Below are 17,099 nucleotides of genomic sequence, written 5' to 3' on the forward strand. Positions count from 1 at the left end.
CGTAGCTTGCATCAGGTGGGGTTGAAGGTCTGAGGTTTCGGGGAAAGGGGGTGATTTGGTCTCTCTGTTTTTAATGTTGTTAGTTATTTTAACAGAAGACCAGCTTTTTGGAGATGCTTCCTGTGCAGCTAAGATGCGTTTACATGGGATGAGGCTGGAGAGGAGACTGAGGGAAGAAAAGGATGCTTAAAGCATTTAGCTAGGTTGTGCCTTGTGTGTAGTGATGCATTGCAGCTCTTTAACAGTGCAGGGTTACAGGTTTGCATTTAAAATTGGAGGGACAGATTTAGGTAGCGGTCTCTCATTACATTTGGTGGAGTACCACTACAGTACCAGATTCAGGACTGTATATGAAGAAAGTTAGGCAAGCGGTGAGGCACACTTTCTGCTGACTGACCAGCTGGTACTGGTGCAGATGATATTTCTACCTAACTGTCTGTAATGATTCTGCTCCTTTGGATAGCATTTGTTCTGGCATTGCTTAGTACTGCTGTGGGGTTTTATTTATTATTTTTGAAGTTATCTGTAAGACTTGACCGTCGTAGAAATCAGATGGGCTTGTGAGCAATACAAGCCCTCCATTCTTTGTGTGGATGGGAGTGTTCTGTGCTTTAAAACCTTGGGTAAAGTCTTTCACTGTATCCTGTAACTGATTTAGAACCTGACTAAATCAGGCACTGATTTGTCTGACTTGCTTCTGTTTTCTTTCTTACTCCCCTCTCCTTGACTGTTCTTGCTAACTGTTGTAGTACATGCTCTTTCATCCATCAGAGACCTTTGACGTGGGAACAGTCATCAGGTGACCCTGGCTGTGTGTGGTGTTGGCAGGAACTGATTTCCCCCATCTGTAAGAATCCCTGTGTTAAGAGTGTTTGTCTAGGAAGAAATATGGTTTGAACTGCTGCTTCTGGGTGACAGAATCAGTTACTAGAAATAATCTACTTCATCTTCTGGTGAACAGAGATCAGGTTCCTTGGCAAGTACTGGGCTCTTTTGTAGTTTGATCATCTTTTGGAAGACCCGGTGTTGCTGTTGAGCAACTTCCCTGTTGCTGTGACTTGAAACTCTTCTTATCACTTTTTGTGTGTATTTGTCTAGCCTGCAGCTAGGCATAGATGTCACTGCTCCCCTGACAAGAGCTAGCAAGAAAAAGGGTTCAGTAATATTTTTGAAGAAAAGGTTAACTGGATGAATACTTGTAATTCTCCATTTTTCTTGTCATGGATAGTCAGTTCTGGGGAATCCTTTACTCTCCAGCATCTACAAATTATTGTATTTCTCACCCTCTCCTATCAACAGGTTACACAGGTATGAGCAGCCTGTGTGGACTCTGCTCAACTGCCTGGGTGAACCTGAACTTGTGGTAGTAATGGAGATCAGAATCACGGAATGGTTGGGGCTGGAAATGACCTCTGGAGATCATCTAGTCCAACCCCCTGGCTAAAGCAGATTAACCTAGAGCAGGTTGCACAGAGTCACGTCCAGGCAGGTTTGGAATATGTCTAGAGGAGACTCCACAACCTCTCTGGGCAGCCCTGTTCCAGGGCCCTGTGACTCTCAAAGTAGTTTTTACTTGTATTCAGATGGAACTTCCTGTGTTTCAGTTTGTGCCCATTGTCCCTTATCCTGTTGCTGGGCAGCATCCTCTCAATACTCACCCGTCTGATATTTGTATGCATGAAGATCCTCTCTCAAGTCATCTCTTCTTCAGGCTAAACAGGCCCAGCTCTCAGCCTTTCCTCATATGAGTGATGCTCCAGTCCCCTAATCATCTTCATAGCCCTCCACTGGACCCTCTGCAGTAGCTCCTTGTCTTTCTTGAACTGATGAGCCAGAACTGGACACAGTATTCCAGATGTGGCCACACTAGGGCAGGGTAGAGAAAGGGAGGATCACCTCTGTTGACTTGCTGGTCACGTTCTTCCTAATGCAGCCCAGGATACCGCTGGCCTTTTGGCCACAAGGCACATGGCTGGCTCTTGGTTAACTTGTCCACCAGGACTCCCATGTCCTTTTCCACAAAACTGCTTTCCAGCAGGTCAAGACCCCTCATTGCTGCCCTGCACCTCACTTTAAGCCTAATGTTTTGAGCTGTTACTAACTATTCCCATGGGAGGGCTGCTGTCATCTTTCTTATAGCTTTTCTGGAGTTTGCTGCTGCATCATGTACTCCATGAGCTTTGTTACCTCAGCAGATTAAATCCTGTGCAGATTTTGTTCCAGCGTCGCTCTGGGCCATAGCGAGGGGGCAGCTCCCTTGTTAAGTTACTGACCTGCCTCCAAGGCCTTCTTTTGCTCTGCAGCCCTAGGGCAATGTACAGTGTCAGTATTTATGGACTGTCTCTGTCCTTCTGTCATTGTTCCTCACCTAAGGATGCAAATAGTGTTTTACTGTCCTTGAAGGCTCTTTCTGGTGCCTCTGCCAGCTGAATTGTGACTTCCTTTCCTTTTTTTAATTTATCTGTCAAAACTGCTCTCCTCAGGGCAAAGAAATAGCACCGATCAGCTTATTTGTTTTATTTTCTGACATAATTCGCTGCTTGCATCTTTACGTCAAAGTTTATCGTTCACTATTTCTCACTTCTACCTGCAGATGTGTTTGCTGTTCCTTTTTCATGGCCACTGCTGTCAGCTTGCTGGTGGCTGTGCTCCTCCTCTGTCATGATTTCACTCATACTGCTCTCCTCTCTGCTTGATTTCTTGCAGCGCTTTGATGACCTTTCAGGTGCCAGAGGAAGGAGAATGCTCTCTTGTGCACACTGAGTGTGACCAGACATGAGCTTGTTAACACATTCAGCTTTCCTTGAAGTTTCTCCATCTGTTCTCTCTTCATAAGGGCTCTTCACAGACTTTTGCCTGTGTCCTGGGCCTCAGCTGTTGTTCATGTGCTGGTCTCCTGCATTCACTTCAAATAGTCTTGGGCACTGGAGTGAAAACTGCCCTTCCCTGGGAATCCAAGTGTCCGTTTCAGCCATTTCCCATCTTGTTTCCAGTCTTGAATGGAAAATCTTTCTCCTAGAAAATACCTTTCTCACTTGCATTTCTGTAATGCTGCCTTTGTTAGTTTCTGGCAGCTGCTCAGGACACAAGTTTTCTGTAAATACAAAATTGTATTACAATGAAGTTATTATAAAGCCAACTAAAATGGCTTACTTGGAAGAAGATCTTTATTGCAGTGAATGATTTGAGGATCACAGTTCCTAAAGGTGATGTGTCGCTGTTTTCATGCTGTAGGAACAGCATGTTGCATCTGAAACACCTGTGGTACTGGTACTCTAACTGTACTTGCTTGTTTGTGGCATTACTCTGGGTGAAGTGCTCCTCCCAGACCCCTGTGGTTAGATGCAGTAGAAATGCTAAGGAAAGGAAATTGGTCAAGGGGCCAGGTCAGAGAGCTTGTAGATAAAGGCAAGGAAAATACAGGAAAGCATAGGCAGAAAGAATAAGGAAAGAATGAAATCCTTTTAGGAAAGGTACTGGCAGTGGACTCTGCACATCTGTGCTACTCTCAATTTTGACTTTGTGTGTGTTTGCGTGCATGTGGGAGGGTGCCTTAGCAAATGAGAGTTGCAAGGAGAGGGGAGAGCATTGAGAACATTTGCAGAAGCTGTTCCATATGAGGTAGGAGCATGTGCCAAGTGCTAGTTTGAAACGTTCCCAAGGCAGTGATGATAGCTGATGTCATGCACCAGTAAGAGGTGCAAACTGACCTCTTAATACTGGCAGAGAGAAAATCATTATGTTGAGAAAAGTCAAGGCAGGTCACCTGTATGTGGCAGAAAAAGGAAGACAGGGAAGAGAGGCAAAGGTACCATTCAAGTGACGAAGCAGGATAACAAGATTTTTCTTGTAGGGATGAGAACAGTAACGTTACTTTGGTCAATACTTGATTAAAAGGTGTTACAGTGACTGAGACACAGCCTAGTCTCAGCTAAGTGCTTCAGTTGGGTGAATCAACAGGGGAAGACTGTAGATGGTCATGTGAGGACAACAAGTCCTGGTCAGGGTGTGAAGGTTGAGGCATCGAAGCAAACAGGATTGCTAGCTTGCAACTCTGGCAGGAAAAGTAGTGATGTTTTCCAGCAGGGGAGGAAGCAAAGAGCAGGGTAGGTAGCAATATGAAATTAAGGGCTTTGTTTTTTCCCAGGTGAGAATTAGTGCCTAGGTGTCCAATAAGCATCAAAGAAATTGAGATTTTGATTCAGACAGGATGAAATGGGACTCTTCTGGCTGCATAGATACAGTGGTTATTGCCAGTGTGTAAGGTGGGGAAAGCAGGACAAAGCCCTGAAGACCTCACAATACCAGGGGACAGTGGCCCATCATGGAGGCAACCCCAGCCCTGTAAGTTAAAGCAGACAAGGAAATGGAAAAGATGAAGGTTAATTTAGGCAATAGGAGGAGAACTCAGGGAGAGGATAGGTAAGGAAGCTGAAGGAGAATGAAATTGTGAGAAGGGGAATGTCTGTAACAAACAGATCAGAAATAAATTGAGACAAGGAACTGGCTCTGAATTTTGTGTAAGGATTTGGAGCATAAGTCAGAATGAAGTGAGGCAAAGGAAAGAAAAGGAGGGAACTTCATGGAGCTTTGCAGATGAAAGGCAGAAGGGACATCAGTGGCACTGACATGTGGATGAGGCTAGAAGTCAATTTTGGGGGTGAGGGATTGTTTGGAAATTCTGAAAATGGCTTGTTTGGGGAAATAAGAATGGGTGGGGAGAAATGGCAAAACAGGAGCATGGAGAAAAGAGTAGGCAGATGTGAAAGGAGGGTACTGAAGTGTTAGACAAGGAGAATGAACAGGAGGTCAAAGATATTTAGAGTTTGTTTTGACGCTGGGGAGGGGTGGGTGTATGTGAAGGACACCCATCTGTTCCTTTGAGATAATGGAAGGAGCACACAAAGTGAAGGGCATGGGGAATTAATAGACTGATTGGGTTGAGGGAGAACTTGGCTGTGTGCTCGGGTTTGATTTGTGAAGTGTCATATTTGCTACATGCTCTGTAAACCTCCATTTCTTGATTATATTTTTGCAGTGCGGCTCCATGACAGTATTTCAGAAGAAGGTTTCCATTACCTCGTCTTTGATCTGTAAGTGTCTGTCTTTGGCTTTGATGCTTCACCAGTGATACAGGCACATGGATGCTTGACTAAGAGTGGAATAAAAAGCGCCTGCATTAGTATAATTCTCCCTTCCTCTTTAGAGACCTGTAGATACCTCTGACCTATTTGACAGAAATCCATAGACTGTGTGGTAGGGGATGGACCAGAAAGACTCCTAGCAGCAGGTGTAGGTGTGGGATGGCAAAGGATGGCTATCCTGCATAGGGAGGCCGCTTGACTGTTGTTTCTGAGGCAGTCTGGAGGGGGCTGATGAGGATTGTTCTGCTCAAGCTTAGCCTACCCAAGCTTAGCATATACTAAGCCCTGTAGAGGCACATGGGCAATTTGTGTGCAGTGTGTCAACAGTGTCCTGTACACTGCTGGTGAAGTGGCAGTCCAAGGGGTCAGTCATATGGATATATCAGTGGTGGTACTGTGCTGGTGGAGCTCTGCCCTGAATTTCTGTGCTGCAGGTCCCCCCATAGGCTGCTGGAAAGAGCCCAGAGAGGTGGCTGCATATGCCCTGTGCAGCCTTAAGCTAGACATGCACAGGCTCTGTAACCTGCCTTGTTGTTTTGCACTCCAGGGTTACAGGTGGGGAGCTCTTTGAGGATATTGTTGCCAGAGAATACTACAGTGAAGCAGATGCCAGGTAAGACTGTTTACAGACCCCCCTGTGTGTGTGCCACATGCATTGGCAAGTAGGATGAGTTTCCTGACTCCTGTTCTGTGCATGGCTTTGTTCTGACACTCTTGTTTCCCGTCTGGAAAATATTCCTCTTTCTGCTATCAGTGTAAACTATTGTCACCGGTCAGCCTAACACACCACAGCTCTAGCCCTTGTTGATTGCACAGCACTGCCATCTTTGCCACTTACAGATGCCGTGCTCTTTGCTGGGAGACCCATTGGTAGCAGCTTTGTCTGCCTGATCTTTCTGGTGGTTGGTGACAGTGTGTCCCTAGTGAGCAAGTGTTGGCCTGTGGCTGTGAGAGCACTGTCTGCTTGTCCTCTGGTGTAGGGTTCTAGTGATGTGCCATTGCTGTTGTGCAGACCCCTTCAGTTTGCCCATGTCTAGATAATGGTTTATGGGGCAAGGGGGAGAGCGGGCTTTGAAAGCTATGTTTCTGTGGAAGTCCTCTCTGTGAGCTGGGTGGCACAATGAAAAGAGGCACAATGTGAGAACAGCCTTCATATTTTAATTTTAAAAAGATTTAGAGTTATGCCCTTCTTTTTTGGAGTGTGTCCCCCCTCTCCCATGTGTGAGCTTCCTGAAGTGGCTTGTGCTTGTCCCTTTGCTGTTTATGCTGGGTCAGTGTTTTGTATAGCAGTAGAGAACGGTATTCTCTAACCTGTCTGTCTGCTGAACTTGCAGTGTTTGGAATCAAAGCCGGGATTAAGCAGCTCTTGTTCTGCTTTAGCAGGGTCTGGGAGTGGTATGATGGTGACATTTCGCCTCATCTTATTCTACACCCATGTTCTTATCTAATCCTAGCCTTTGCTGGAACAGGAATTAGGGAAGCCGTGAGAGGAGAGGGGTAAGAAGGGAGCAGTGGGTGCTGCTGCAGGATAACCTTGGTAGGCAGTACTGTGAAGAAGATCAGACTGAGTGTGAGGAAATACAGAGCATGACCTGATAGTTAAGAGGAATTTGTGGGTGCTTATTTGCTTTCCCTCTTGTAGGCTTACAGCCTCTGTCTTCTAGGCATTGCATGATGCTTTTAAGTGAGGCATTGCACCATGCACTCCATTGTGAGCTGTCTGCTGATGGGGAAGGCCAGTGGGCTCGTAATCTCTGATGAGCTTCTGGCAGAGAGGTCTGAGAGCCCTGTAGATGTATTCAGTGGGCTGCACAGATGTTATAGGCACAGCATCTCAGACAGATACACAGTCATTCAAGCCGTTCTGCCTTGAAGTTGGAAAGTTATGAGGTTATCAATCATCATCCTTCATCCTGTCCCTTTTGCCAATGGCTGTTCCCTGAAGTGGTCAAGAGCTGGCAGTGACCAACACTGCTCAGGAAAATTATGGCAGGGTTAGGGGAAGAGGAGAACAGTCTGTTTCTCTGCAAGGCTTCCTCAGGGTGCTCAGCCCTCTGACTGTCAGCTGGCCAGGTCTCGCAGTGCCCACAAGATGACAGGGTGAAACTCCTCCCTTTCTCTCCCCATGCTGAGCTGAATTCCAGAGCAGGCTGGGAGAGCGAGGGAGTGAGGTCCGTGCCAATCCGCTGTGCTTGGCTCGCCTGGGACACCTCACACTTTTGCCATTTTTGGCCAGAAAATCTCCCTCGCTCAGACTCGGCTCTGTTCTAATTATACATTTTTGTTTTGGGAGCGGGCAGATATTCATGGACTCCGACCCTGAGGATTGTACTGCCAGCTCTGGAGGGCGAGGGTAGCAAATACGCAGTGCCGCACCTAGTCTTCCCTTCCTCCCCTCACCCTCTTCCCATCCTCCCCTCACCCTCTTCCCATCTTTTCCAGTAGCCAGTTTCTTTTCCCTCAAATATTTCACTCATTTCAAATCTGTTCTCCTGAGATTTGTACAGTTTGGTTGAGGGGACTGACTGATCCTGCAGTGAGGGCGCAGACTCACCCGAGTTGCTCACATCTCGGTGCTTGCTGCTCAGCCACAGTTGTCTGAATGCCTACTGTATTCCACATTCAACCTTGGGAGCTGAGTGAACATTTAGTGGAAGAGATGTTTTCAACCAGAAATCTCGCCCATGGGTGTGTAGCACTGTCCTTAAGCGACAGGTGTAAATAACATCTTGCTTTTGCCCCTGTGGTTGCGGCAGTGAAAGTGGCAGAGACTGGGTTTTCTGTGAGCAAGGGGAGTGCAGCATACTGCACTTAACGGGGAATGAGTCTGCTTTTCAGATCGCTAACCCCTTAAGTGGGATCTGTACTTAAAAGGCACCCAGCAAGCGGGTGTGTGTGCACATTGTGTATGTAAAGTGCTTGAGATGCTGCTCTGAAAGCTTTGCAAACTGGCAGACACCCAGGAGTTGTCATCCTGAATTTGCTGGGGAGGTTGCTGCTCTCTGAAAGTTTATTCTGTGCTCAGGACTAGCCCAGCTGAATGCTTCCTGGAGTGATTTGGTCTTGCTTACCCAATTTTGGCTGCTGTTTGTAGACACTTGGGTGCCTCGGTTCTCCTGTATGGGGTGCTTACTGAAGGTACAAGTGAGACGCTTAGTGTAATGGGGAGGAAAGGAAGGAAGTGATGGGAGGTAGGAGGGAGGCTTTGTGGCCCTGCTATAGATAGGGTGTTTAGCATCCTGTTGCTGAAAGTGCTGTGAGTGTCCAGCTGTGATGGTACTGAGCTATTGGACGTGGTGAAGGGATTCAGCCTGGGGTCTTGAGCTCTCCCTGGAACAAATATAAAAGCTAGGGAAACAGTTCTGGGATGAGATGAGGTGCCAAGTATATGTTTATGTATGCATAACTGTGTGTCTTTCCCTTTATTTTTCAGCCACTGTATTCATCAGATACTGGAGAGTGTGAATCACATTCACCAGCATGATATCGTGCACAGGGACTTGAAGGTAATACTTCCTCCGTGCCATGAAGGCTGAGGAGAGCAGCCAGGGGATCATTGGAAGAGGCAAGACAGGGATATACTGTGTTGCCAGCTGGCAGGGCTCTTTCACTTGAACAGGGCTCAGGGGTTCCTGAAGCACAAGTTTGTTCCTTCAGAGTTTTCTAGAGGGTGTGCTGAACTCCTGAGGAAGTTCTCAGTCTTCATGAGCCTTGCCAGCTCTCAGCCTCTCTGAGGCAGCTCCAGGATGGAGTAGTTGTGAACCTTGGAGTGCAGTAGGCTTTCAGAGAAACTTGGGTAGGATTCATCATAATGAAGGACACTTTCTAGTTTGCCATTGAAGAGATCTCTGGAGACCTGGGGCAATCTCTGTTCAATCTGCCAGGTTGAGTTTGTCTGCACAGAGCATGTATATTTTTGTTCTGCGCTGTTGCCAAACACATGCCATTGGGCTAGGGCAGAGCTGCTCAACAAGAACTTTTCACGTCATTTCTTCCTTCTCTCATCAGTAGAAGCTCTTTTAATCTAAATCCAAAACTGCTGGCCAGTTAAACACCGGGTGAATAGATAGACCATTTGCCACATTATAATGCATTTATAGACCCAGAACCTCTGCAGTGTAAGTTGCTTTAACTCCCTTCCCACGCAGTGCCAGCTGTACTGGGAGCTGGGCAGGCTCCAGAATGAAGAGTTTTGTGCGGGAAGGTCTGTCTGCCCTGCAGCCTTCTCTGTCTAAAGTGGGAATGGTGATGGCCACCAGAGGTCCAGTTAAGTTAATGCAGGATGACACATGCTACCACTGCTAGTTTTGGTTTGTTATACGTTGCATAAGGGGAAGAGTACAAAAATATATTTCAGAGAGCAAGGTAAAGGCATGTTGCAAGCTTGGTGGCAGTGTTCTCCCAGTGTTTAGATCTAGTGGGCAGCTGTTAACCCTTAGTGTTTCTGGCAAACTCCCATGCAACACTTTTGGCCTTCTGATTTGGAGCACTGTGAAAAGATGCAAGCTGTCTATTGAAGAGTGGCTGCTTTGGAATAGACCTGACATCTTCTTTTGATAAAGCAGCCTTCAAGAGGCACTACTGCCCAAAATTAGGGCCTCTATGAGTATCAGTAGAGTTTTCCAGTACAGGATGATTTAAGTTTTCCTTCACATCCTGTGTTCGGGTATAATCTGTTTTGCTTCCCAAGTTTTGTTTGTGTGAAAGTTGTGAACTTCTTTAGAACTTACCAGCTGCTGGACACTCCCCACGGCAGTTAATGTGTTTCTTCTGTCGCTTGCTCTGATTCACTGAAGCTATCCAGGCCTGAAGAGTAGCCATTCCTTTTAGCAATAAAAGATCCTGTGCTCTTCATTTAATATTTAGCTCCTTGCCAAAAGCTTGGCCTTCAGGATCAGTGTGTAATAACTGCAGAGCTTGCTTCAAGAGAAGTTTTTTGCACCTCCCTCTCATAAGCCTGCTTTTGGCTGGCATGCTCTTAAAGACCTTCAAATGTTGAGCTGCCCATAGGGATTGCAAGAAATTAGGGAGTTCGTTCACATCCTTACCAAAAAGCATGTGAAACCTGGGACAACCCATATTTATGTTGGCAAACATGCACATGGATAAGCACCATTTACCTTAAGGTGTTTGTAGCTTTATTTTAGAAGCACATAGTTTCTAATTTCACTATTTCTTAGTCAAGCCAAGCCCAGGTGTGATCTGAACTTGAGAGAGATTTTCAGATTTCATTGGTCTTCCACTTGAGGGATTTGTTTACACTGGTGAATTTTCACCAATGTAGTTTAACACAGTCTTTTCCACTTCCCGTACAGTGAAAAGCCAGTGACATCCAAATATATTGAGACTCAGTTCCTCTCCCTTCCATGCTGCTCATGGCAAGGACTGTGATGGGCAGGGCTGTTCTCCCTTCATTCAAAGCAGAAGCAAGGCATGTGTCCAGTACTTTAAGGCAGGTGAATGAGTAAAGCATCATGTTCCTGTCAGACAGAACAGGGATAGAGGATTGTCGTGGGATGAAACTGGTGAGCAGGCTGCAAAAAAGACCTTCATCAGATTTGTGAAACTGAGACAAGTTTCTGTTTCTGGATTTCCAGTTTTCCATCTTGCTTGTTAAAAAACTCAAGTTGATATGAATAGCACAAATTATCAGAGGGAGGTAGGATGAGAACTCACATTTGTCTGGCCTATCTACAAGTTGGATTTCCTGCAGAGGTGTAATAGCCACCATCTTACAGGCCCTGGGATTTCAAAAGATCCCATGTAACTATCTGCTTTTGTGCTTCAGAGGAAGCTGCTGACACTCAGTCGAATTTTTGGAATTGTGTTAAGCCTCCTGCTGAAGTCCTTTGCTGGAACACAACAGAATTATGATCAGAGTGAGATTCATGTGAGGGGCAAAAGTCTCCCTTTCCTGGCACATCAGGGAAGTGGCATGCTTGCTTGTTATATATGTGATGGCAGCAGTAGCAAGACAGCATATTTTATGCTGCTGTAAATACATAGCATGAAGAAACAGCTTACAAGGATACTCACTCCTGTGCTGCTCATGCCAATTTGAGGCTGAGGCTTTTTCTGTTAGGGATGAAAGCTACTCACTATCTAGATGATGCCTTCCCACATTACAGTGGTGGATTTGGCAGCCGTTATTAGCATCATATTTACTTTTCCAGTGCCTTGGGGATCATGTAATGTTCATGGGGAGAAACATTACTGCAGATTGTATCTACTACATCCTTTCCCCCCACCTCTCAATTACTCTCTGCAGTGATGACAGAAACAAATTTTGGGTTCTGTGCTGCAGGAACTGTACTGCCAGTGCCCTCTGGTGTCAGCATGTAATATGCGGGCTGGGTGAGGAGAGGCTCTGGCTCCCACAGGGGTTTATGTTAGGCTTCAGGTTTTTCTGCCACTGTAGGTTAAGGCCATTTGTTTCTGTTGCTCTGTCTTCACCTGAACAACTTTAGTACGTGCCTGCTAAATTCAGTCAGCAGATTGAATTCAGTTATGTGAATACTGAGGTAGGAGAGTTTAACAAGGGTGTCAGTCTTTCATTCTTACCCCCTTTTCTCTTCTCCGCAGCCTGAAAATTTACTACTGGCAAGTAAATGTAAGGGTGCTGCTGTCAAACTGGCTGACTTCGGACTGGCTATAGAAGTCCAGGGAGAGCAGCAGGCCTGGTTTGGTAAGACTGACCTTTCCCACTTTTGCTTCCCCCTTTCCTGGTGGCTGGTTGAGTTGCACCCTTCCTGAATACTCTCTCTCAGCTCTTCCAGCATGTTTGTGTGTATGTAGCATTGCTGCTTCCTTTCCAAGCATCTCAGCCTCTGGGTCCTTGGGCATGAACCTAGGTGCGATAGAGGAAAGAATATGATAAATAAAAAGAGAAAAAATGTCTGTGTATTTCTCTATTCTTGGTTTACAGTAGGTGCTGGTGTCAGAGATGAATGCAGCTGCTAAGTTTAGAGCCTGATCTGAACTTTCCTACTGCTCAGGAGTGTACACATCTTGAATTCTTTTGGTCATTTTACAGAAATGCATTTAACCTGGCCTGCCTCAGGCACATTTGGATCTGGCCTTATCTTTGTTTAGAATCATAGAATAGTTAGGGTTGGAAAGGATCTTAAGATCATCTAGTTCCACCCCCCCTGCCATGGTCAGGGACACCTCACACTAAACCATGTCACCCAAGGCTTTGGCTAAAGCATAATTAGAAATGAGACCTTCTCAGGCTAAACATCATCTCCAAGACTTTGCAGTGCTGCAGAGATTCTGGAGAGATGGCTGCTGCTCCTGGTCTGCCCTCACCATTTGGAACACAATCAAATGTGTTCCATATGGGTCTTGTGTTTTCAAACACCAAGCCATTATATGTAACAGTGATCTAAGGCCTGGCATAGGTTTGTGCCCAGCTGGTTGACATGGTATCTCTCTTTTCTGTTCTTCCTGTACTGCATAGACACTCAATCCCATCTGATCTCCCCTTTCCCCTCCCTGCCTTTTTGTTGGTTTACTAAGGGGTAGCTCTAGCAAATATGAGATGAAGGGTGGGAAATGGATTTTGGAATTTGTTGGTTACCACTAGTGGATTTTATGATATGGCAAGATCTCTTCTGCTTGGGTACTGTTAAGTACTTCATGTCATCCATTTCCTGGCAGGATTTGCTGGCACTCCAGGCTACCTCTCCCCTGAAGTCTTAAGAAAAGATCCTTATGGAAAACCAGTGGATATATGGGCATGTGGTAAGATTCTGTTAAAGTGTTTTACAATTAAACAACACCGTTTCATGTAGAAGAGCAATTGCTTATAACCTATTGCTGGGAGGGTATGCAGTGCTCCTTCTTGGGTGGAGAGATGAAGGCACACTTGAGGATAAGTACTTTGTGTAGATGGAGTTAATACTGGAGTCTGAACTCATTTGGCTCTGGCTCCTAATTCTTTCCTCGGGCCATCTATCAGATGTTTGAGACTCAAGAGATAGGACCTGTCTATGCTTTGCAGAGTCAGTTGTTTAGGTAACTGTAGCAATTTCCTATTACTCTATGTAGCAGATGAAATACCGAAAAGAAATGACTTTTTTTTAAAGGAAATAATTAAGTGTAAATGTATCTGGGACTGATAAGTTAAAAAATATGTGATATCAGTGTTGCCTGATGTGCACTAAATGGTTCTCTGCAGGCCAAGAGTGTTAGCTTTGGCAGTGTCATTTTTGTCCCAGGATCATGCACAGTAAGCATGTAAAACCACAGTCCTTACCAAACAGTCACTTTCTGCCCAGCAGCCCCAGGGAATGTGGCCTCATTTTATTCTGAGAGCAGCTAGGAGTTGTGGCTCACCAGCCATGATAGCCACAGGAGGGTAGAAGGACATCATGCACCTTGTTCTAGCTCCTGGCACATGAAGTGCCAGGGTGAGGTTCAGCAGAGGAGAGGTTTGCACTGTCTTTCTCTACCTCAGAAGACTAAATATGATGGCAAATGAAGATATAGAGCAGTCATTACCTTGGGAACTGTCAAGAGGGAAGGAAGAGGGGCTGAAGGAATAATTGGCATATTAGCCTAACCATAGTGTATCTGTGTCTCTCCCTCCCAGGAGTGATTCTGTACATATTACTAGTGGGGTACCCTCCCTTTTGGGATGAAGATCAGCACAAACTCTATCAGCAGATCAAAGCCGGAGCCTATGACGTAAGGGCACTTTCTTGCTGAGTACCTGCATGGGTGTAGAAGCCATCCAAAACGTGGCACTATCTTACTTGAATGTTTAGCAGCAGGCCCCAAGCTACTGTGCAGAGCGATGTTTGGCATGTTCATACACCTTGTCTTCACTGCCTGGGATGCAGTCCTCTTTGGGGCTTCTGAAAGGATATGTGGAAACATTGCAGTGGGCACCTAGATGTTGCTGGTTGTTAGGGAGATGCAGAGCTGAAAATGCAGGTGATGGGAAATGGTGTCCTCTAGTGCATTTACCACAAAGTGCTGCAGATGTAGCCAATGTTAATTCTTTCAGGGTAGCAGAGGGAAGGTAGAAAGGAGGAGTCTGTCTTTATCAAGGCCTAATTAAAAGTATGGGGAAGTATTCTGTAGACTAATAGCTTAAATTATGGCCTCTGGTCTCCTCATTGCCATAGAGGAATTTCTTCCAGCAGTGGAAAGCATGGAGCCCAGTGAGAAGACTGTATGGCAGGGGCTTTTGGAGGGGTGGCTTTGTGGTGGGGATCAGCTTGGTGGGTTGGAGACTGGTAAAAAGCCAGTTCACGGAACAGTTTTCAGAGCAAGGCAAAACTGAGGTGTGAAAAGTGCTTGAAGGAGAGGAATAGCAAGCAGGTTAGTACTGGGAAGCAGAGTGGTGTAAAACGTGGTTTGGGTACCACAACTTGAATGTTTGACATAAATTCTTCCATGTAAAGAAAGGCTTGTGAGGGACAAAGGAACTTCTGGGAATCCTAGTTTGATGCCTGCAGGCATGAATATCGAGACAAGTTGGGGAGTTTGCTTTGTAGGCTGTCTTGTTGTGTGTATTAAAAAAGAAAAGACAAGGGTTCTGGGGGATCCCAGTTGCCTCCCAGCCTCTGTGCCTGAGTCCATGAGAGTGGCTGTACTGGTGAGAACAAAGGTCCGTCTAACCCCATGTCCTGGCTCAGTGGCTATCTGAGTGAAAAGAAAGTGATAGCCTTAAATGGACTTGTGTTCTCTTGTCTTCCTGCCCCTCTCGTTTCTGTGTTGCTTGCTATTTGAAGTGGTTTTGCAGGAATTCTATTGATGAGGATTTTCAGAGCACTTCAGGGGTTAAATGTCTAACTCTTTCTGTAAGTCATGAGGAGTGAAGTGCCTGATACCTCCCATCTAAATGTTGTTTTTCAATTCTTACCTATAACGAACAAGTTGCAGTAGATTCCTCCTCTGTTTTGCCTGGTAGAAAACAGCTCAAGTTTTACTTGTGTACCTGCCCCTGGTGTCTGTACCCCAACAGGCTAGTATGTACCGGCCTGGTCTGTTGTTCTCTCTTGACCATAGAGGAAGTGGTAACTGTGAACTGGCCTTTGTGCTGTTGGGTAGGGGTTTTGCAAGGCATTACCATGAATACTTCAGAGTTTGGATGGGGGAAGGTGTCCTGGCTTGAAAGCTCAGTATCATAATTTCTGAGTTGTCTCTTGCAATGTTAGCAGAACAAATTTGTATAATGCCTTGCTGATGCCCGAGAACGCAGAAATAGGAGTATGTGTGAAACAAATGCAGTGGTGTATTTTTAAGTCCCTACTGAGCAAAGCATAAAATGTAGGAGAAAAAAGATGGGATAAACTTTTTCTAAATAATGTAATACTGTAAGGAAGTGTTCTCAGGATGGATCAGTCTTTCCCCTCCCCTTAAAGACAGGGGACTTTATCCCAACAGCACATTTAGCTTTGTGTTCTCAAGTTCACCTCTGTTTGTACAGTAGATTCATAGGAGTGAGATGTACTGCATTTAATCTCAGCTGTCATCTATACCACATGCAAGCATCTGGAGGATGGCGTAAATATTCATCTTTATCATTACTGGAATTATAGGAGAGAGCAGTTACCTCTCATGGGTAGCTGAAATCCTTGAGAATCTTCTCTTTGTTTCCATGCTTCTATATTCCCATCCACTATTACATCTCTCTTGCTCCCCAAGTAATGATTTCTAGTATGGTAGCTGCTTGCTAACAGCTTGATGGTGGGATGTTACACCTAAGTGGCTGGTATTGTTCCAGCATATTGTGCTCGTGAAAGTGACCTGATGGGACGTTTTCTGTTAGCAGTTTTTGCTTTCATAAGGTTTTGATGTACTTAAGTGTTTGTGATTTTGCATATGCTGTTACAGCTTTTTAGCATGCTGGAGAAAGAGCAAGGTGGGGTAAAAAAATACTGCTTGTGTTTTTCACATCAGAACTCATGTTCAGACATATCTGTGACTTAGGTTTTTGACTGTTGAGTGTGAAAGAAATTCAAAGTTCTGAGTGATTCCCAGAAAGCTTTTAAATTGATAATCTACCTGTCTGTGTCTGGTGAATGCTACAGGTATGTCCTGCTGTCTGGTACCATTCATTCACTGGATTCTGTACACTTTTTGTTCAGCGTGGGTTTTCAGAGTTGTGTTTTGCAAATGTGTTAGCCCTGGTATCAAAAGGGCAAAAGCTGGAATCCAGCTGGAATTCAGCTGTGTAGGAAGGAAAATCTCTTGTGCTAGTAGAAAACACTTTCACTTCATCTGTTCCTTCTTCCTCTTTCAGTTCCCATCACCTGAGTGGGACACTGTGACACCCGAAGCAAAGAATTTGATCAACCAAATGCTGACGATAAACCCGGCAAAGCGCATCACAGCTGACCAGGCTCTCAAACACCCATGGGTCTGTGTAAGTGCTTTCCGTTATTACAGACTGACTTGTGGTTTACCCGGAACTGACACATCAAGAAGACTTTGCTTTATAGGAACCCAGAAAATTTGAAATATTTCAAATTGTGATTATTTTGTTTTTCAAGGCTGACCTTCAACACAGCAACTTTGTTACACTATAGGACTTTACTGCCACTGTAGGGGGAAAAAACCCTTATTCTTTTAAAAGTCATGTGAATGTCCACAGTTTCTGGTTTTCCCCACATTCCCTCTTCTGATCCATATTATCTTAAAATGTCACAGGGAGTTTGGCATCAGACAGAATATCTGAGGATTATTTTGTTCTTCATCTCTACTTCAGTTTATGGCATTTCATCTTTGCAACGTTGGAACATTTCTGCTGTGCTGCAGCTTAACTGGCTGTAAACTTGAAATCCGCAGAAGAGCTGTTGCTGTTCTGTGTATGTAGTTTCTGCCTTGTCAGACCCCACACATAAGTACTTTCCATCTTTTACAAAGATGGCTAGGAAATCCCAGAAATCAAGTGGGAGTGGGTGTAGGGAGGGCAGTAATGGTGTACTTTTATCTCTGCAGGAT

General features: G+C 45.3%; 1 protein-coding gene across 14 annotated transcripts in view; it reads left to right on the forward strand.

Moving 5' to 3' along the window:
* Positions 1-17,099, forward strand: part of CAMK2G (calcium/calmodulin dependent protein kinase II gamma) — a 123,530-nt gene that overhangs the window by 63,073 nt on the left and 43,358 nt on the right. For all 14 annotated transcript variants that reach the window (XM_062639548.1, XM_062639567.1, XM_062639583.1 and 11 more), the window contains exons 4-10: positions 5,039-5,093; positions 5,692-5,757; positions 8,578-8,650; positions 11,727-11,829; positions 12,804-12,887; positions 13,738-13,832; positions 16,399-16,521. In XM_062639548.1, the coding sequence (XP_062495532.1) occupies positions 5,039-5,093; positions 5,692-5,757; positions 8,578-8,650; positions 11,727-11,829; positions 12,804-12,887; positions 13,738-13,832; positions 16,399-16,521 (599 nt within the window). The remainder of the gene's footprint in view (positions 1-5,038; positions 5,094-5,691; positions 5,758-8,577; positions 8,651-11,726; positions 11,830-12,803; positions 12,888-13,737; positions 13,833-16,398; positions 16,522-17,099) is intronic.

Source organism: Pezoporus occidentalis, unplaced genomic scaffold (assembly GCF_034315485.1).
Source record: "Pezoporus occidentalis ecotype Australia unplaced genomic scaffold, CSIRO_AGI_Poc_V1 ctg116, whole genome shotgun sequence".
NCBI lineage: Eukaryota > Metazoa > Chordata > Aves > Psittaciformes > Psittacidae > Pezoporus > Pezoporus occidentalis.